At 42.9% G+C, this 21243-nt stretch overlaps 1 protein-coding gene across 10 annotated transcripts in view; it reads left to right on the plus strand.

The window, feature by feature from the left end:
- PATJ (PATJ crumbs cell polarity complex component) overlaps window positions 1-21243 on the plus strand; it is a 149892-nt gene that overhangs the window by 105327 nt on the left and 23322 nt on the right. For all 10 annotated transcript variants that reach the window (XM_071565887.1, XM_071565889.1, XM_071565890.1 and 7 more), the window contains 5 exons: window positions 1372-1444; window positions 3316-3408; window positions 7584-7655; window positions 7950-8067; window positions 8595-8728. In XM_071565887.1, coding sequence (XP_071421988.1) covers window positions 1372-1444; window positions 3316-3408; window positions 7584-7655; window positions 7950-8067; window positions 8595-8728 — 490 coding nt within the window. The remainder of the gene's footprint in view (window positions 1-1371; window positions 1445-3315; window positions 3409-7583; window positions 7656-7949; window positions 8068-8594; window positions 8729-21243) is intronic.

A 21243-nucleotide genomic window follows, 5' to 3' on the forward strand; every position in this document is an offset into this window, starting at 1 on the left:
CACAGTGTTGTTTCTCACTGATCTGAACATGCTTCTGTTCATTAACTTCATGTGTTTTAGCTTGGTGTGTTTCACTCTCGAGGGATAAAATAACACTTTTTTCTTTCAGGTACTTGTGTAAAATGTTTCCAAGCACATACTGGTCTAATAGCTTATTCCAGAAATTAAAAAGGCAGAAATCCTGATCCTGTCACAGTAACATGGAATGTAGCAAACTGGACCAGAAAGCAAACCCAGAGGACCCACTGCAGGGGAAGGCACTTCCTTTCATCCAGCAAGCTCTGAAGCAGCAATAGTGTTGATTCTTCTGAAAAAGGAGACCCACAAAAAGGCTGGAGAGGGACCTTTCACAAAGGCATGAAGTGATAGAAAGAGAGGGAACAGCTTTAAGCTGAATGAGGGTAGATGTAGATTGGATATATGGAAGGAATTGGCTATGAGGGTGGGCAGGGCCTGGCACAGGTGCCCAGAGATGCTGTGGCTGCCCCATCCCTGGGAGTGTCCAAGGCCAGGTTGGACAGGGCTTGGAGCAACCTGGGCTGGTGAAAGGTGTCCCTGCCAATGGCAGGGGTGAATCAAGATGAGCCTTGAGATCCCTTCCAACCCAAACTATTCTATGAGGATTTCCCTTAAATTATATCACTGAAGTCATATATTACTTGGTTTCATTTTACAGAGTCCAAAAAAAATGGAGAGTTAATTCCACAAGCCAAAGCATTTTCAGTGGCAGTTGAGGAAAAACATGAGCAAGGCAGAATGCTGTTTAATAAAAAAAGGCCTTTGGAAGTCGCAGAGTAATCAGATGTCAACTTCAGCAGCATTTTAAAGAGGAGAGAGGAAAAGATGCCATACATCAAAAGCATCTTGGAAAAATAATGTAGCAAGAATCAATGTTCATCTCATCTTATCTCTGTGTTTTATAAAATTTATTCTAAGTTTTTACATTGAATCTAAAAGCAATCTAATGTATTAAAACAGGTATTTTATTTCAGTAATGTGGATGTGAGGCTATAAACAAGCAGTTTACAGATGTAAACACTATTAGAAGAGGCTAATGAAGTGTTAGCACATCTGTTGGTGTGTAGGCACCATAAATCCCATCTGCATCCTCTGATAATCCCCACAAAATTAGCTTTCCAAAGGGTGTGATGTCACCATGTCCCAGATGAACCCACTGTGTCCCAGGAAGGGATGTGATCTCTTTGTGAACAAAGAAGAGCAAAACCAAAGTGCTTTTCTAAGCTCTGCCTTTGGTGGGCAACAGTGAATTTTTATGCCTGGGGAAGTATTTTCTTAATAGGCAAAACCAACTCAAAAGAAGAGTTTGTCCCTGGTGGTTTGGTGTGTGACATGTTGTTGTTTGCTATGCAGGAGTGAAGATGCAGTCAATCAGATGGCTGTTACTCCTTTCCCATTACCTTCAGGCTCCCACTCTTCCATTGAGGTAAGGTTCGTGGGTTGTTATTTTTAATTAGGGATTGCTAAATTAGACAGATTAATCATAATTAGCAGCTCGTGATAGGTTCGAGCACCTTGTCTAATTAAACTCTGAATCATAAAATGCATTGGGTAGAGACTTGACCTAATAGGCTTATTTTCCCCTGTCTCTGTTTTGTTGTTTTCTTTGTTACTGAAAGGCATTAACAGCAGGTATTAAGCAGGTTATTGCTGTACAGGAGGAAGAGAAGGCTTCGAATTCCAGCCTTGCCATCCCTATCCTGCCCCTGTTTCAGCTGGTTAGAACAGTCATGGTGAGGAACTTCTGCCTGGAACAACCTTCCAATGCAGACACTGTGTTAGTTTGTAAGGTAACCAGTGTTTTCCACCCTGAGCTGCTGCCTCAGCCCCAGTGCAGGCTGATTTCTCTCCTGTGCACTGAGAGTCCTGCAGAGTCACCACACTGGCAGCATTTTGACATCTCAAGATGCTCTAACTAAATTTTGTAGATAAACTGCATGGTTAGCCTTGCTGTTGCTTTTTAATTCTATTTCTGTTTGAACTAATAAAGCAGAAGGTGCTTTGTAATTAAACTGGGGTTTGGTCTTGCCCTGATAAATCCATGTGCATTGAACTCCTGGTATTTCCAGGAGCATCCCTGTGGTCCCTCAGCACGGGTCCATGTGAGGTCATGCTGGATGCATCTCCTCTTGGCATCTCCTTGCTTGCTCTGGCCTTCCAGGTGATGTTCCCACTGATGGCTGCTCCAGGCAGGCCCAGTGCTGTCCAGTGCAAGAACTGCTTAGATTTCATTTGGATCTGAGCCATCTGGGGACATGCCTTGGCTTTTCCTTCTCCCCTCCATCCCAGCAGCACGTCCCAGGTGCAACTGGTGCATTGCAAATTACAGAGTTCATTTTATTTTTGTTGACTCTTTAACACCTGCATTTGTTCCCAGCTTTGTGTAATATTTGTGTCTTCAGGATGAAGCAGGAAACTTTGTTTAGGCACATTCTGTGCTGTGGTCAAATGACTGTAATTAGACTCTGCCAAAGCAATGTTTGCCTTTAGAGGGAGGTGCTTGTGGGTTGAGTTTCATGGATTAATGACAAGCTCTTGCTATTTACATTATGTTTGTTTTATAAGTAAATGCAGGTTTTTACTTCTAGCTAGCATCTTTTTATTCTATAAAATAAATGTAGCCAAAAATAGTGATGTTGTATAGAAGTTTATATTGCTTTCCTTTGGCAGCTCTTCCTGTCTTTAAATAAAGAAAAAAATCCTTATATCCTGAAATTATATCTTCAAATGTCTTTGGAATACGGAGTAAATATTTAACATTGTGTCTTACATGCACCCTGCATGTAACTTGTCAGATCACATTAAACAGCCTGGCTGCTGTGATGGAGTATCAGGGTGCCATAGTTACCATCTGTGGCATTTTTGTGGTATTACTGTGGTCTTATTGTGTTAGTTTTCTTCATCTTATCTCTTTATCTTCATCTGATCTCTTTATTTTCATCTTGTGCATTTCAATGTAAAATGTCTAGTGAAAATTCAGAAATAATTTTAAGACTGAAGATACTGAAATTGTATTGTTTTGCACATAGTGCATTTTGCTTTGCAAGAGAGAACAGCTCCAAATTAGGATCAACTATTTTAAAATAAAGTAAATCAAAATAACAGGTCTGCCTTTGCAAACTGATATCACTGATTTGTCCCCAACATTAGGATGGTTTAATTATGGATCTTTCTGCTTTTTCATGATGCTGCTTGTTTAGAAAAACAAAAGAAATTGTAACATTGTCTAATTGTTTTCTTTAGCTGTTCTGGGGGATCACAGCTGTGTTCAAAAACTCTTGTCAATCCTTTCCCCAGGATCCTGGTGGCACTGAACCTGCAAGCGGCGAGGAAGGCCCCAGTTTGGAAGTTGTCATGAAAAGCTTGACTGATGAGGAATCCAACAAAGCTGTAAGAGACTTAAAATGGTATTTAATCATGATTAGAGCTTAGAAAACGGAGGGTCACTCCTTGATTGGTTTTCTCTGCCTTTTTTTTTTTTTTGGAGTATTGCAGCACTTTTGTCAAAAAATACCCAGCAGATGTAACAGCAGGTTCTCAGCTTTACATACACAGACTGTTTTCATGAACTAAGCAGTCAATATAATTTGTTAAAATATCAAGATAAGAGTTTTCATGTAGCATTTTAGCCCTCTCTTGGGTTCTCAGTGAGTGAAGGGATTGAGTTTCCACTCCTGCCATCCATGTGTGACAAACTTCAGAAAAAAGCCTGCTCTGTAAATCATATTTATATTCGTAGCTTCATAAATTCTAAGGCCAAAATGTCTATTATCATAATCTAGTCTTGCCTCCTGACTAACACAGCTATAGAGTTACTCAGTAATTCCTGCATTAAGCCCATGACTTGTGGTTTCATGTGGTTCTGTGCACTGTAATAACCACTCAACTTCTCACTGATCCACATGGAGCTTTGTGGTGTTCAACAGGTCAGGACTTTGCATTATCAGAAATCTGAAAGTCCTTCAGGGTGCAGCTCTAATCTCTTTTTTTTGGACACTATGTTAAATAAAGTTTAGAATGGAAAACTACTAAACATAACTAAGCTAGAGGTGCCTAGAATTTGCTGAGGTTTTGCCCTGCTCCTCTTTCAAGGAGTGCATTGGCTGGGACTTGCTGTGCCTGCACAGTCTGTCTGTGTGTCCTCAGCTAAGGAAGCCTGATGGTTCTGGATAGTTTTTCTCTTAAATGTCTTCTCTTGGGTCCAAAATGTCTTTTGCAAAGAGTGTCCTGTAAGTTGAATATACATAATGTTCTTAAGCCAGTGAGTAATTAATGAGTCTGTGAATTCCAAGAGTGGTATGTGCTATTCAGTCATCAGAATTAATCACCCATGGACTGATTTATGTTTCTAATGGATTACAAAAAAGTTGAATTATAGCTGTTTGGTCGCTCTGTGCAGAGCCCTTTGATGGGCTGGAATATAAATGAATCAGAGTTTTATTGTATGTATTTACAGGTGTCATTCACCTGATTTTATTGGTGTTCTTGCTCAACTTGGCAAGAAACTTTAGAGGAATTACAAGGTAACGTGAGAAATTGCTCAAAGACTGAAGTGGATAAAAGTATATAAAATACCTTACACAAAAGTGGACTCTTGGTATATACTATTGTGCTGTGCAGCTTTTTGGATAATATTAGAGGTGTGAATTTAATGGGGAAAGAAATTGCAGCAATCCAAGGTAGGTGTGGAGGGGAAGGTACCTCTGGAACAGCAGGAAACCCAGAATATATTGGCAGCTTCCTTTCAGACTTGAAGCAAGAAAGAAGGGAACTGTGGAGCCAAAGGGTAGGAGTTGAAAGGTGGAAAGATAAAGTTATCCCAAACAGAGCAGTGGCAGGAAGGTAAGAGAAGACAAAGGCCTTCATTGAGTGGATATTTGCTTAGAGGTGGCTCCCTGATTGCTCCCTTAGATAAACAATACTGAAAAAATTAGGGCTAGGAGGTGGATTTAAAAAAATGTTGGAATGCCTATAGATCCAACTGCTCATTCCATCAACATCTTCAGTTGGGCCAACCCTTGATTTAGGGGTTTAAATGCTTGAAAAACAGTGGCAAAACCCAGTTTCATAATTTCAGAGTTCTCTTGCAATCAGGATTTTAAAACTACCTGGCAAATATTTCTGGTTATATCATATTTTTCTGATGCTGGTGGTTCTTGTTGGTCCCCTGTGGGTTTGTAGTCACAGTGGCATTAAGACTCTGGCACAGCAGTGCACAAGACAGCTCAGTATTTTGGGAAAAAATACTTGTCTTGCATTGTTTTAGTGACTGTGGAGGCAAAAGAAGACCCAGAGCCTTGTCTTTCATAGCATGATGGTTGTTCCTAAAGCCCCAGTGCTGCTTCACTGTTGTTTCTGAATTTCTCAGTCATGTGTCAGGAGAAATCAGGAATGGAAAAGTCAACAAGTAAGATCAAGTTCACTGAGTAAATAAAAAGAATGTGCTTATCAGCAGAGATCTCCCACAAGTATGGACAGCTCAAAGCTTGGACAGGCTGTCTCACCAAGTGACAGCTGTAATAAAAGGAAAATTAAAAAAATTCACATCCTTCTCCATTCATCTGGTGCTGATAAATTTGTCAGTCTCTCCCAACATACTCTTTGTTGTCACTTCATCACTTTAAAAGCTATAAAGTTCTATAATGGACATCATTGTAGGCTGGGATGATAAGGAGGGGGAAGGAAAACAACTTTATTTCTGAACTGGAGCCAGGGGAGGTGTTAGGCAAAGTCTGGGTGTTTATTAGCTGAGGCTTGAGGTGGCCTGAGAAGGCTGTGGGTTTGTGAGGACTGTACCAATCCTGCTTTCCACGAGGTGTTGCTGGAAAAGAATTGATAAGGAGGGAGCTTGGAGATGTTCTGGGAAGTTTTAATTTGACAAAGGTGAAAATGGTCCATGAGAGTGGATAAATTTTCCTTTAAAAATTTGAATTTGCCACAATAATGTGTTGTCACCACAAACAGAAAACACAATCTTGAAACGTTGGCAAAGAGGAGGAGCTTTGTAAAAATGCTTTTGGATGGATTTGAGGGGCTTGAATTGGATTAAATCAGTTGTGTTGCAGGCTTAGGACAAATGCTGGGAGTCCAATTTGGTGCTTATTTTATTCAGCTACCTCCAGCACAGTCTCAGTTAGAAGATTAGAGAGATATAAAGGTGATACTTGGTGTTTACTTGATGTTCAAGATGAAGTTTCAGATTTTAGTCTCATACCACAATGAAAAAGGGAAGTATGAAATAATTTTTCATTGCTCATTAAAACAATCTCTCAGAAAATGACAAAGCAATCTTCCCATTTCTCCCCTGACACCTCTGATAATACAATGAGATCACCACTTTATCTTTTTTCCTGTTATCCATTTGGATAATTGTTAGAGTTGTAGAAAAATGCAGAGGGGACAAAAAGGTCCTGTGGGACTTGGCATGATTTAACATAATAAAACTCCAGTGAGAAAGGCCAGTATTTTCAAGCTTGGTTACCTAAAATTTGATTTGCTTTCTTTTTTTTTAATGTATGAATTGTCATCTTAATTAGAAATTCTTTTGAGATGCAGAAAATCTCAGTTGTCTTTTGAAGCTGGTACTTGGCTTTTCTGCAGACTGGGCTGTTTGTCAGGGTTTTTAACACGGGGTAAGATAACTGACACTGGGATCAAAGTGACCCTGAGCTGACAGGGGAGGGCACTGGGGCTGTCTGGGAGCAGTTGGAGAAGTAGGAGATAAAATTCATAATTTCAGTGTTTTGCACGGATTCAAAAAGAAATTAAGCTGTGAGTGGAGCCTGTGATTGAAGTGCCATTGTTGGAGATCTTCATAATGGGGCTGGAGGATGCATTTTAAGCAGTTATTTCATATAGGAGTGCCAAGGCAGGCAGGGAGGAGGAGGAGAGAGAAGACTTTGAACCCTGTTCTGCTGAAGGCACAGACTGGAATGGCTGTCCTGGTCATTCCAGAGGACACATTTCCTTCTTCCGCAGAGCTCCCTATTGCTCTGGAGCAATGCAGAGCATGTGTGATAATCTGCCCCCTGACATTGTGTGGCTTCAGCACTGTGGGGTGTGTGTTCAGTAATCCCTGACATTCCCTGTGTTCACACAACATTGTCCTCTCCTCACTTCTGGCCTTCAGCTTTGTTTAGTGCTGCAAATGGACATACACAAAGCCATTACAGAATCCTGGAATCCATCCTAAATTCTAGGTTTGGATTGGAAGGGACCTCAAAGTCCCCCCAGTGCCACCCCCTGCCATGGGCAGAGACACCTCCCACCAGCCCAGGGTGCTCCAAGCCCTGTCCATCCTGGCCTTGGACACTCCCAGGGATGGGGCAGCCACAGCTTCTTTGTCCATCCTGTGCCAGGGCCTGCCCACCCTCCCAGCCAGGAATTCCTTCCCAATATCCCATCTATCCCTGCCCTCTGGCAGTGGGAAGCCATTCCCCTTGTCCTGTCACTCCAAAATATCCCTGTGTTAGCCCAGAATCATCATTTGGAGGTTTTGAGGGTATTTTATTTAAGCTAAAGAGACATTTTCAGTGTACCTCACTTTCTTTTTTTCCCCTCTTTAGGATGTGAAATGCAAAGCTGACAGACCAGTGGTGGCAGATCAGCAGGAAGCAGAGGAGCAGCTCCCAGAAAATGTATGTGTGTTTAGGAAAATGGATGTGTGTTTCTGTTAACTACAAAGGGAGGATTCCGAGGGCTCCATCTCTTTGAAGACTAAGTGATTATGGGGAGACATTAAAATAATATTACTGGTGTAAACTTAAAAAATTGCTGCTTCTTTTCAACTTTGTGGAAAATTGCTTATTTTCCTTCTACTGCTGTTGAGGGTTTAGTAAGGTATGATAATGAACAGCTACTGGTAATACCCAGATGACATCCCTTTCTGGGGCTGATAATTGGTGTCTCTGTTGCTTCTGCTTTGCTTTTAGGTCCTCAACCAGATCAAGCAATCCAAATCTTCAACAAAAGTGCCAGTGAGCTTACAGGAGATCCCCCTGGAGCCAGCCCCTGCTTACCTTTCTCCAGAGGCAGAAGTCACCACTCACAGTATGAACCAGTGATTTGCTCCCCCAATATTGTGTATTTTTAGTACCCTAACCCAGGATGGATGTTTTCATTGTGGTTTTTTTCTTTGAACATCCAATGACCTATTTCTTTATTAATTGTTATTATTTTTCTCTCATTTTGCAGTTTTTAAGAGCTTGAAGGTGCCTTTGCTTGTTTTTCTTGACTTTTACATGCAAATGTGGGGTTCCTCTTTTTGAGAAAAGACAATTTGGGACATGCAGTCCCTTCCATGGTGCTGGAATGTGGTCTGATCTGGACCCTTTGCCATAATTATCTGAATTATATAGGTGATAACTAATTAGATGTGCTCCTAGACATTTACTCTGAATATTTCCTCCCAAAACTTGAGTTGTTGTGATTTAGAGCCTTCAGAAGTGACTCAGAGCAGTCCTGTAGTTCAGTGAAGGTGAAGAGCAAAGTGTGAGCTTAGTTGTCATATTCCTTTGGTGTTTTTAATTTTCTTATTGTACAGTGTGACTTATTTCTTTACCCTTTCATGTTCTTAGGTGTCTTTCCAGCACCACTGCCTGTGGATCCAGCAACGTGTCCCATAGTTCCAGGGCAGGAAATGACCATCGAGATCTCCAAGGGAAGGTCAGGGCTGGGACTCAGCATCGTTGGGGGCAAAGACACTCCACTGGTGAGTGGAATAATTTAATATTTGCTGCCTTTTTTAGAGAATAGCAGACAAAGACAAAGCAAACATGGAAAATAGTAATGCCATTAATGTCTAATTGCTCTGATGAATTGTTCAGGACAGGGAGGACAAACCAACAACTGTAATCTCCAATAATAAATTGATAATTTTGCCTCATATCGAAGCAGTTGCTGTTCCTGTTTAAATTGAAAGGTTTGTGTTTCAGTAATGCTTTTTGCTGTGGTCAGGGGTTACAAGTGGAAAATTCTTTTCTTTAACCATTGTGAATTAAGTGTTGCAAGCAGGTAAGTTCCCAGAATGGTAGAAATTAATGTAGCAGAGACAGAGCTGCTTCAGCAAGGTTAACACCTCTGTCTGGAGAGCAGAAATGCTTAGGAGCTGCTTAAACAAACTGGGATTTTCTGCCTGACAGCAAAAGCCCTTGCTGAGCAGAGGTAAACCAAAGGTAATCTTTTATTGTTTTCTGTGTCTTTTGCCTTAGTCTGCCTCCTGGATATTCTGTTCATAAAAAAAATATCTCCAAATGAATTAAAACATATCAATTCAAGTGTAAGCTTAGCAGGTTAGTGATGCTGAAGCCTCTTCTGCCTTTGCTCTTGCAGTTTCCTCTTCACTTTCCACTTAAGAAGTGTCACGCTACAGTGTAAGAGAGTGCCAGACTGGGGCTTTTAAATGTCAAACTCAGTTCTTTCAGTAAACAATTCTGCTGCAGAGCTGTCTTAGCTGGGTTCTCCTGCATCCCCTGCCACAGGGACACTTCAGGCACTGGAGCTGTTTGAGCTGTTCCTCAGAATATCACAGTGGTGCATCATTAAGCAGTGAAGTGCAGTGAGTGTCAGCAAGTACAGGTCTCTGCAGTGTAACAGTCCTCTTCCAGGCCAAGAAAAAAGAAGGAAAACAGCAGAAAAAAGAAAGGAAGTTGAAAGAAAAAAGAAAAGTTTAGTTTTGAAAAGTTGTAGGTTGTGTCTTTTGCAGCATTAAAGCTGAAAGTGGTAAAAGTTCAGCTTTTGGTCCCATTTGTGGCAGTCTCCAATTATGCAGAGTTGGGATGAATTGCTCCAATCACATGGAGATGGATCTGAGTTATGGTGAAGGCTTAAATCAGCCTGGATGGCCTTCACTCTCTCCAGCCATACAGTTTTGTCCCCAGTCCCTGTTTTTGTCAAGCTCCTCAGTGCTGAGTAAATTCTAAGTTGCTCAGTGTTAGTCATCTCCCTGCTTTTTCATTTAACTGGAATTTGGAAATAATACATGGCAGTCTGTCAGACACAATGTGGTGCTTGTCTTTCATGAGATTTTAATATAAATAAATGAAAATTGTAAATAACTGCTTTCCAGAGCAGATGAGAAAAATGCAAAGGATTTTATTCTTTAAATTGAGTAAATGATTTTGGCTAAGTGTTACACTTTCATTAGTTCCTTCATTAAAGTGTCCTCCCAGGAGCTGGTTTTAAAGTTCTATGCACTTGAGTGCAGTAACTGAAACCATGAAGGGAGGGAGGTCCAAATTCCCACTTTTCTTTCCCTCCACTTACAGGACTTACAAAAACGAGTCCCTGTTTTTTTTCATATTTCTGAATCTGGTCATTCAAATGGTGTTTCATAGAGAAGAAGTTGCTCTCAGGAAACCACAGTTGAATCTGATCCTTTGCCATGTGCAGAGACCCTCTCTGGGATTCTCCATAACTTTCTTCTCCACAATGGTCTGTGCAAACCTGTCCCCTCAGGGCAAGTCCTTGGGGTTGTGTCCTTAGTGCGATCCCAAACAAGGCTTTGGGTGGGAAGGGACCTTAAAGATCATCGAGTTCCAACCCTGCCATGGGCAGGGAACCTCCATTGCTCTGCTTTGTGCTCCTGATCTCCCCCAAATCACTCTGCTGCCTTTTCTTTGTGCCATGAAGACAGAAAACCTTTTGTAAAAAGTTGAAATGAAGTTCATGTAGTATAATGAGGACTAAAAGCTAATACTGCTCAGGGCTGTAGGAAAATTTCTGTCTTGCTGAGTTTCATGGTTTAGAGAGGAAATAAAACAGGTGCATGGAGCTGAGTGATGCATCTGTCTTGCTCTCTGACTTTTGTTTCTAACTCAGATACATAAATGGACACCTTTGGTATTTTAAAAACGGCAAAATAAAAGAATTTGATCAGTTCTGAAGGTCTTGTTGTGTGGCAGAAATTGTGTGTCCAAGACCCACTGTTGGATGCATTGCAGAGAAATTAGAATGAAGCTACAGTTGGCTTCAGCCGTTTGGAGTTTGGGGTTTTAGCTGTTTTTGAATTGTCAGATCAAAGTTAGGACTGGGAATGGCACCGTTTGCAGCCCATCTGTGCAGGCACAAAGCAGGGATGTCTTTGGTACCCTTGCAGTTCCCATGGCACACACAGAGGTGAGATGAGACCCTGGAAAATGCTTCATCCAGGAAGGGAAAAGACTTAGCAGAGCAGGGAGCAGGAGCAGTGTCTGTGCTGCACAGCTCCAGAAGCTTTTTCTTTTACCTTTTTTTAACTCTGAGAAAACACAACATGGACTCCCATTTATTCCTCCTTTTTCCACTGAGTTCTCTTTGGTTTGTGCCTGCACAGGTGTGTAAGTGCCTACAAAACCATGAAGGATATGAACCCCAGTTTCTGACATCTCCAAAGTAATTTATCAGTATGAGGGAAACCAGGAATTCTTCTCAGAACTTGTCAAATCCAAGGTGGACATGGCAAGAGTATAAGGGTATCAAAATGCACTTGCTCTAAAAATGCTGAGTGCTGGTACTCAGCAGCAGCTCACATGGGATGGGAAAGCTCTCTCAGAATATTTTATATCTTTCTTGAGCACAAGATGTACAGGCCCAGCTTTTGGAATAATAAATCTGGCAGCTGGGGACAGACTCCTTCAAAATGAAATATAGAGTGTGACTTTTAAGGCATAACCTCAGGAATCTCATCAGGAATCACCAAGTAGAGGCTTGAAAAATACAGCCTGTGAGCAGGGAGGTTAATTTGTTCAGGAGGTTGGAAAGTGATGTCTTAACCCCTGTGCAATGTTTTGTGGTGGGGAGATGTCCATCCCATTAAACTCCAACCCCTTTCCAGTTGCAGGTATTCCAGGCAAGGGCTGGGGTTGTGTGTTTGGGGAGCGCAGGAGAGCATCAGCTGGAAAGATTTGTGTGTGGAAAAGACATGGGGAGGGGAGGATTGTCCTTGAGAGCTGTCCCCCTGTTATTGATCTTCAGACTGCTATAGCCCTTAAGCAGTTCTATTTCATTTTCCTCTAAGCGTTGATATTATTAATATTTTTTTCTTCACTCTCTTTCATTTCACCTTCCCACATACCCCTGAGAGAACACAACACATGGCCTCTGCTTTAAAGCAATTAAAGTGCAGAGTGGAGCTAGCTGAAGCACAGGGGCTTTCAGTTTGTGAGATTTTTTTTTCTTGGTTGTAGTCCATTCAAACTTGTAAAAGTAACCTCAGAGTGGGAATTTAAAATAGAAAAAAAAAAAAGAAGTGTTTTCGGAAACATCCCAAAATGAGGTTTGAGGCCCTAAAGCTGCTCCCCAGGACACCTCCTGCCCTCTCATCCCCCTGGAATTGTCTATAAATGCCTGTCAGCCCCACCAGTGGAAATAGCAGCCATAAAGCTGACAGGGGTGTCACTGTCACCTGGCAGCTGCTGGTGCTCCACAGGCGCCGGAGCCGCTCCAGCCACGGGATGCCCGGGATTTGTGGCAGCTGCAGACCCCAGTGCTGGGCAGACCCCTCATGCCTGGCCTGGCCAAGCTGTGCCTTGGGGGCTTCAGCTTCAGACCTGGGCATTGATGGCAGCAAGGCAGTGTTGGCATGGCCAGTTATCCCGGGGCTGCACAGCCAGGACCTGCAGATCCGGGATGAATAACCAGCCCTGAGGGATACAAGATACAGGGCTGAGAGCACTGGATAGTCCTGTTGCTCACCATAAATTTAGGAGATGTTCCTTAGTTATTCTGCTTTTGATTCGTTGCATTCTGTGTAAGTTGTTTCAAGGTAAATAATTTAGTTTCAAGTAACAGGTATTTTCCTCTGAAACTTGTTTTGCCAGAAAGTTCCAAAGAGATTTTTATCTTAAATCCTCAGAGAACAGGGCATCAAGGAACTGATTCTAAAGGTGTCCTGGCACCCCTCTGGATGGCATGTGGGGTTTGCCCAGAGAAGTTGTGGATGTCCCATCCCTGGAAGTGTCCAAGGCCAGGCTTGGTGGGACCTTGAGCAGCCTGGGATGGTGGAAGGTGTCCTTGGACGAGGCAGGAGGTGGAACAAGATGGGTTTTAAGGTCTCTCTCAACCATTCTATGATTTTATGAAATCCAGATCCCATTATCACCCCAGAGTGGGTGAATGCTGCCATGTCTTGTCCATTTAACAACTTGCAATTAGCCCATTTTTATAAACAAGGATTGTCAGTTTGCAAGGATTTGACTCTTGGCAGTACATGGAAAAAGCATCTCTTTAAGATACAAACTTTTTCTTAGCAAAGAGGGAGCCCTGTTTTGCTTCCAGCTGAATAATTTAGTGGTGGTTGGGTTGATCACTGGCAGTTACTGACTTTGCTGCCGGGGTGATTAAGAGGCTCAGACAAGCAGGGGACAGGGGTGTTCCCTCCAGGCAGGGTTAGAGAACCCTGGGAGGCAGAAATGCTCAGCTGGGGCTTGAAATCACAGCTGAGTGCTGGAGAGGCACCTGTGATGTGAAAGGAGGTTGCAGGGGCTGTAACCCAGAGCTCCCTGGAGTAGGTGGGAGATGGTCATTACCTGAACCTTCCACAGAGAGGAACTAAAACATCCTTCATCCCGTGTCTTTTTTGTTGAAAACAGCAACAAACCTCTTATGCAGGATTTTTTAGACTGGGTTGTCTGCTTTGAACTTGATACATTTTCTTTCTGTACTTTTGCTTTCGCCTGACTTTAATAGGAAGCATTTTTAAGGCAATTAACAAACTTTAAGGTACTCCATCAGTAAAACAAAGTGATCCACAAAGCCAGGGAACTGGAACTGGAACACTTCAGCAGTGCTGGGAAAATGAACAAAGTGTGCTTGTGCTCAACTAACAGGAGTTGGTGTGAGAGCTTGTAATGCTGGGTTGGGGAGGGAAAAGCTCTTCTAATCACGTGGGTCAGCCCAGAAGGTCTTCTGGCTCACAAGGGAGCTGGGGATGGTGGGGATGCAGCTTGACAGAAGAATATTTACATTCATTCTGTCAGTCCAGGTGAGTCATACCTTGAATAAACCCCATCTGTTAAGGAAGGGCAAGGGAATAATGAAGGAAACTTGTGACTTGGAATTGCAGCTGTTCAAGAAATGCTGTTTGCCCCCGGCCCTCATTACCTTGTGAGAGCTTCCCTCTGCCAAGCCCAGGTCATTCCTATACCAAAGCCAAGCCTGAGCTCTGTTTTGGGCTGTGCTGCAGTCAGGCAGCAGTGGGGACCTTTCTAGGTGTGACTTCTGTGTTACTAAACAAACAGGTTCTCCCTTGGCTGAGCTTTTATCCCTCCCTCCCACTTCAGTTTTATTTTGATTCAGGCAAAAATACCTTCATCAGGTTTAGACAGCTGATGTCTGAGAGGTTCTACAGACTCATCAAATGCAGCTAAGACTGAAACTGTTTCAATGAAATATGCTTACCTTGTAACTCCAAATGAAAAGGAAGATATCGGCCCCAGGAGGGTTTCAGCAATATATTGGCCGTAGATACTGTTGCTGTTAAATCTGCCACACAGCGAATGGAACAATAGAATGAAAAAGGGGAATGGAAGTCCTGAGTTTTTAATTGTGGCTTGGGTATTGTAGAGGAAAACTTTGTGGTTGGGGAGAGGAAAAAAATGCAATCTCTTCTAAACCAACATTTATAAAGCAGAAGGCAATTTACTGACAGAGTGGTAGATGCAGTTAGCTTGAAATTGTGAGGAATTGCTTTCAGTCCTGCTTGGATGATGTTGAAATGAAGTTGGTGGATTCATCATCATTCCAGAAGGACTTTGGCTTGCGAGAGCATGAAAAACCCAAACTGCTTCGTACATGAGTTATCACAAAAGGGAATTAGGGCAGTAAGTTTTGCAAATCATGTCTTTGATGGGTCTTTGGCAGGGCTTTAGCTGACAGTATGGCTTGCTGGTGGAACAGGGCCTTGCTTGAAGAAGCTGTGTCTTCCAGGAATGTAAATCAGCCCTGGAATTTCAGCTGACAATATACAAAAATAGTAGGACCTGTCGGAGTGGACTTGAGGAGCATCCTGGCTGCTGCTGGGTGAGAAACCACTGAGTTTGGCTTCCTGTGTCCCACACACTCAGGGTCTCACGCATCCTTTATAACCTGTGCTATGCACTGTACACTGAAAACTTTCCTTTTTTTATTTTTAATTTAATAAAATAATGAGAGTCAGAGAGTTAAGGTTTTAATATGTCATTCTGTGTTTTATTATTCCCTCTAAAATGAGCATGTATACCTTTTGAAAAACTTTGGTTTGCTTTGGCACGTGATTCACAGGAACATGGCTCTTTCTATCATTCTGACTTAAGTCATATATTTTTACACTAAACATCTTATTACCTTAGTTTTATTATTTCAGAATCAAAGGAGAGCTTGCAAATGTCTATGACTGCAGAGTGAAGGAATGTTAATGAATAGTGCCATTGAATTTTCAGGTTTTAGCTTTTCTGATCTTAGAGAATATAACTGTAAGCAAAAATATTATGCAAGCTGAATAAAATTTAAATAAATAGGGACCAGATGTAACTATAGGGGCCTATAAAATGTAATACAAATACTATCCACTTCCTTAAAATAAATCTGTATTTTAGTATGAAAAATTATATTCATATTGATATTGTGGATTAATCTTTTTTATGAAATCTGGCAAGTGAACCCCATCTCTTGCAAGGGCTTGTTCCTAAATGGGAAACAGACCTTTTGTTTTGACCTTGAGTGGAGCAGTTTCTGGGTCTCGTGCAATGTAAAGCATTTTTACATTAACACGGTAATACATTTTTACATTCTACAGCCTGTTTTACTACAGTAGTGTTTGGCTTAGGCTTTTGGGTGCCTGTTAATGGTTTGTGAACACTGGGAATGGCAAAATATGGGAGTGCCAGAAGGAGGGATTGAGCAGCACGATGCATTAGATAAACCCCTTTAAGAAGTGATTTGCTTGGGCTTGGCCTTCAGCTTTCCTTGCTGAACTGTTATCTTTGAGATTCCATTTAGATCTGCTGATGGAAGATCATAGATCATAACTCTTGTCATTTGCTCTGCCTGCAAGTGACCAACAGCTGGATTTGTTTTAACTACTGAGAGGTTCTAACATGGGGCTGATTCTCCAGCAAAACTCACTGTGCCACCAGTTGATTTCTGTTTTATCTGTGAACCAACCTGTAAAAATAAAATGGCAATTTTACTACTCTGGACAAAGTATTGGAGGATTTGAAAAGGAAATAACTGATGTTATTGTGCTTGCCCTGGGAAAGAGATAAATCTGTGATCCTGCCCTCAGCAAAACCCCTTGCAGTGTTATTATCTTTAATAATGCTAATTTAGTGTAACGTTTGTAGCTATGGAGGAAATTAGTTGGGAATGTGTGGTGTTAGCTTAGGAAAACACAACTTGTCAACTCAAGCAGAAAACATCTTTTCCTGAGTGGTGTTTTATATGCAGTTTACTTTTTGTCTTCCTCAGGAAAGTGCTCTAATCCATGCAAAAAGCTTCATTCCCTACACCAACATGTAATTATGGTTAGTGGTAGGATTCATTCTCCTAACTGCAGAACAAACTGAAAATTCAGGTAACTCCAACAGTTTGCCCTGTTTTCTACCACTGCCCACTCACACAAGTTCTCAAAAATGGGGAGTGGCCTTAAAGTGAAGGAAGGTAAGTTTAGATTGGATATTAGGAGGAAATCCTTCCCTGGGAGGGTGGTCAGGCCCTGGCACAGGTGCCCAGAGAAGCTGTGGCTGCCCCATCCCTGGGAGTGTCCAAGGCCAGGCTGGGGTACCCTGGGACAGTGGGAGGTGTCCCTGCCCATGGCAGGAGGGTTGGAATGGATGAGCTTTAAGGTCCCTTCCAACCCAAACCAGTTTGGGATTCTGTTCCCTTGGTCCAGGACAAATACTGGCAATACTCTGGTGGTTGATGCAGCCTTTCAGCCAGAGAGCAGAGCTGAGGGGCTGATTTCTGCTCTCTGGATTGTTTTGGGGATATTTTTTGTCTAGTGATTGCCACCTTAAGGTGAACATCCTGGCAAACACGATCTGGGATTATCAAACTCCTTGTTTCTTGCTGAATACCTTCCCCAGGGTTGTTCTGATTATTGCAGCCCTCAAAGTGTGCTGGTTCACCTGCCTTCTGTGAAATGTCTTTCATCCTGTCAAAATAACGACTGGATTATGGACTGAAATAACACAGCAAAGATAAACTCAAAGCCAGGTTGAGCTCAGTTAAGGCAGTGGCTTGTTGTGAATGAGCTCCAGTAGTGCAGGGCTGTTCAGTACTTTGCAAGAAGCCTCTTTGCCAAAATCTGGACCTTTTTCCTTGTTAAATCCAGCCAGCACTGGATATGGGAGGATTTCTCTGCTCCAGTTCTTTTGAAATCACCCCTCTTACGTGCTGATCCACCTTCACTGCATGAGAGACCTTCATCAGAATATCTTTGGTCCTTAATGTTTGGGCCTCCTTCACATCTTGTGTCCTTTCCTCCCTCACCCTCTGTTTCCAGCATTCCCAGTAACAGTGTGGGGGCTGCTTTTCAGTGGCTTTTCAGCTGAAAGCTGCTGCTTGTCCTGCTGCAGAACAGCTGCACAGGAGAGAAGAAACACCAGAGAGGCTGACTCAGAAGCTGTAAACTTGCAGAAAACATGTGAGCAGTCCAAGCCTAGAGCCAGCCAGCTTGTGAGACTTTCTCACCATGGTTTATTCTCCTGCAGGCTTTGAAGGCTCTCTCAGTCAGTGATTTTCCTGAACAGGATTCTGACTTTACCACCTTTCTCCCACAGGCTCAATCAGGGCACTGCTATGTGGTCACTGCCTGGGGTCTCTGCCATACCAGTTCTTGACATTTAAGATACAAAGATTAAGCTGTCAATCTTACTGAATTGAATTCTCAGCCTTAGCATGTCTGTTTGTGCTCTTTGCTGATGGGTGAGTGTGATATTCTTCCCCTGACATGTCTCTGAAGTTGGTATAAATCAAGCAGAATAAACATCCACAGCTTGGGGGGAAGTTGGGATCCAATTCCCTGAGAGTTCAGGGCTCTTCCCCTCTTTGGATCAAAGGCAAAGCATGTAGATCAAGCTGTGCACACAGCACAGGCTGTATTTTCCATAGGTGGATTCCCAGACTGGGTGCTCATTTCTCTAAGGTTTCCTTGCCCTCACTCTTCAGTGGTTGTTCAATCTGCACCAACTTTGTGCGTCAAGGTATTGAACCCTCCTGTTTCTCTGCCTTTACTTCCACAGCCAAAACCTTGTTTTGTCAGAGTCAATTTGGGGATTGTCCCTTCTCTGCCTTTCCTTGGCTCAACAGCTCTGCAGTCACAGTGACACTGTTGGTGAGGGGTGTAGCTGTCCCACAGCTCAATTCTGACCCCTAAAAAATACCCTCTAATACACTGAGTGGCAGGTTTGGTGAGCATTTCTGCTTGTTAACAGATCAGGTGAGCATTCTATCCAGACCAGGTATGTTTTTGCTGTGTTGGGGAACTATTCTGGCTTGCAGGTGTATTTTTCAGCCATGCAGTGCTTTATCAGTGCATTCAGCTTCATTTCCTTGGACTGCAGGCCCTTCACTGTAAACATTATTCAACCCAGGATGGCAACCTCAGCAGTAGCAGACAAATTCCTTTCAGCTCTCTCTTTCAGAGAGAAAACTGTTTTCATGGTTGGACAGTCTCAGTTCATACCTGTGATCATGGACTTTGTTTAGCATAAAGAAATGCTGTTTACATGCCCTGGCTCATGTTCTGCATCCTCCCTCCCATACAAGAACTGCTCAGCTCTGCATTGATTCCCCATTTGTATAATGGTCCCAGACTGTTCTTTGTCAAAATATACAAAGATTAAAGCTCCAGTTTGTTGAATGGATTTGTAAACTTTATGAACTATGTGCTTTCAGCAGCTGGATATCTTTTTTTAAACAACTGTGTTCTTGATACGAGAGTGTTTTTATTTCCCCCTTCTGCACGAACAGTTTTCATTACTCTGCCAAGCCATAATCTCTGTGGAACTGGTGGTGAAAGGAGATGGGGAGGGATGGGAGTGAGAATCTGTCCAGAGCCACTATGGATTCACAGTCTTGATCTGAACATTGACACCACTTTCCTTTCCTCCCTCTGGCTTGATTGATGTTGAACCATTTAGGCCTTGGCTTTTAGAGATATCAAGCACACACTAGATTGGAAGCCAGTGAGGAGGAGCTGCAGATGTCCAGGAACCAAAACCTATCCTTTAAATGAATGTGTATTGTTTTAGTCATGATAGAACCTATTTTTTCATAAGGCACTGAGAGGGGTGTTAAGGCTTCAATCCCTGCCTGTCAATAGAGTCATTACAGATTAGAGCTTGGTTAGATGGCTGGAGTTTGACATTGCATCTCATTACTCCAGAAACTTCTTTAAAATACTGATATGATTAAAAATGTTCAATATCATCAGTAGTTTGGTTTTAGAGATCTGTTGTGGATGATCAAAACTAACAGAGTCTCATCCAGATCCCACCAGATCCAATGGAAAAAACTTACTTTGCATTAAATGTGCTTTGAGCTAAACCCAGAGGTATCAGAGGAAAGAGGTCTGTTTTCCATAGTTTGTAAGCCAAGGAAAAGTAAGACTGATATTTATGCTTATGGACTGTGTAGGAATCCTTACAGTGCATCCTGGACATGTTGCTTTGTTCTGTTTTTAATCGATTCGATCAGCCTTGTTCAACCACCCCACTTTAAAACAAACCTGCTCAAGGAAAACAGTGTTCTGGCAGGTCAGCAAGATGTTTCCTCCTCCTGGGTAGGCACAGACAGGGCAGGAATGTACCTTTTCATGCCATATGTATTTTTAGTTCTAGGTCTGGCTTGTAACACATGCAGGAACTGTGGGGTAACAGCGAATTGTTGCCTTTTCAAATAGATGCTGCAGATTATCCCAACTGATAACATTTGGTGGTTCCTGAACCTGAGCCTTCGGAATGTGCACTTTTACATTTAATAATGCAGTGCTGGGAAAAGCTGGAACTCCAGGTTGCTGGCTGGTTTTAAAGCAACCACAGATGAAAAACAAACCTAAAGAAATGTGACCGAAAGCTCCTCACTCAGAGGTTGAGAAATATGAAACTAAATACAGTCTGAAAGTGTTTAATTTGGCCATGTTGTGTACGTGCCCAGTCTGCTGTCCCATGGGCACATTGCCAGTTGTCTGCTGAAGCTCATGGTCACCCACTGCCCTGGTGTGCCCCAGCTGGATGGTGCTGCCTTAACTAGCTGGTCAATATTTTGTGTTATCTCACTGGCCACTTCTAAATGTCTCTGTAGAAACACAGAACAGTTTGGGTTGGAAGGGACCTTAAAACCCACCCAGTGCCACCCGTGATATGGGCAGGGACACCTTCCACCAGCCCAGGTTGCTCGAAGCCCTGTCCAACCTGGCTTTGGACACTTCCAGGGATGGGGCAGCCACAGCTCCTCTGGGCAACCTGTGCCAGGGTCTACCCACCCTCACAGGGAAGGATTTTTTTCACAATATTTAATCTAAGTGTGACCTTTATCAGTGGGAAGTCATTCCCCCTTGTCCTGTCACTTCATACTCTGGTCCCAAGTCCCTCTTCAGCTCTTTTGGAGCCCCTTTAGGCACTGGAAGGGGCTCTCAGGTGTCCCTGGAGCCTTCTCTTCTCCAGGTGACCCCCCCCATCACTTCCAGCCTGGCTCCAGAGGGGCTCCAGCCCTGGAGCATCTCCATGGCCTCTGGACTTGCTGCAGCAGCTCCACATCCTTCCGCTGTTGTTCCTCAGAGCTGGAGGCAGCTCTGCAGGTGAGGTCTCACCTGAGCAGAGCAGAGGGGCAGAATCCCCCCTGCCCTGCTGTGGGATCAGCCCAGCAAGGGGATGTTTCTGGAGGCCAACACACACAGACAGGGCATGGTGGGCGTCTCATCCACCAACACTCCACATCCATCTCCTCAGGGCTGCTCTCAATTATCATGCCTTGGTAAAGTGTTTCAAAAACTAAAAGTGAAATGTGCAGTGGAAGTTCTAATCCACAGACTCAGCTTTTCCTCAAAGTTACCTGAGGTGAAAAAATATACATCACTGTCACCTTCTGGCTTTCACCCAGGCAAAAGTCTCTTGTCTTGGCTTAGAGTTACAGCATCATTTTTAAAGCAAAGGTAGCCCTCAAAAAAAAGGAAAACAAACCCAAACCAACCAAACAAAAACTCACAACAATCCAAACCCCACAAGTGAGGAGATCTAAGACACATAGCAGAGGATTTTGGCAACATTT

Source organism: Pithys albifrons, chromosome 10 (genome assembly GCF_047495875.1).
Source record: "Pithys albifrons albifrons isolate INPA30051 chromosome 10, PitAlb_v1, whole genome shotgun sequence".
NCBI lineage: Eukaryota > Metazoa > Chordata > Aves > Passeriformes > Thamnophilidae > Pithys > Pithys albifrons.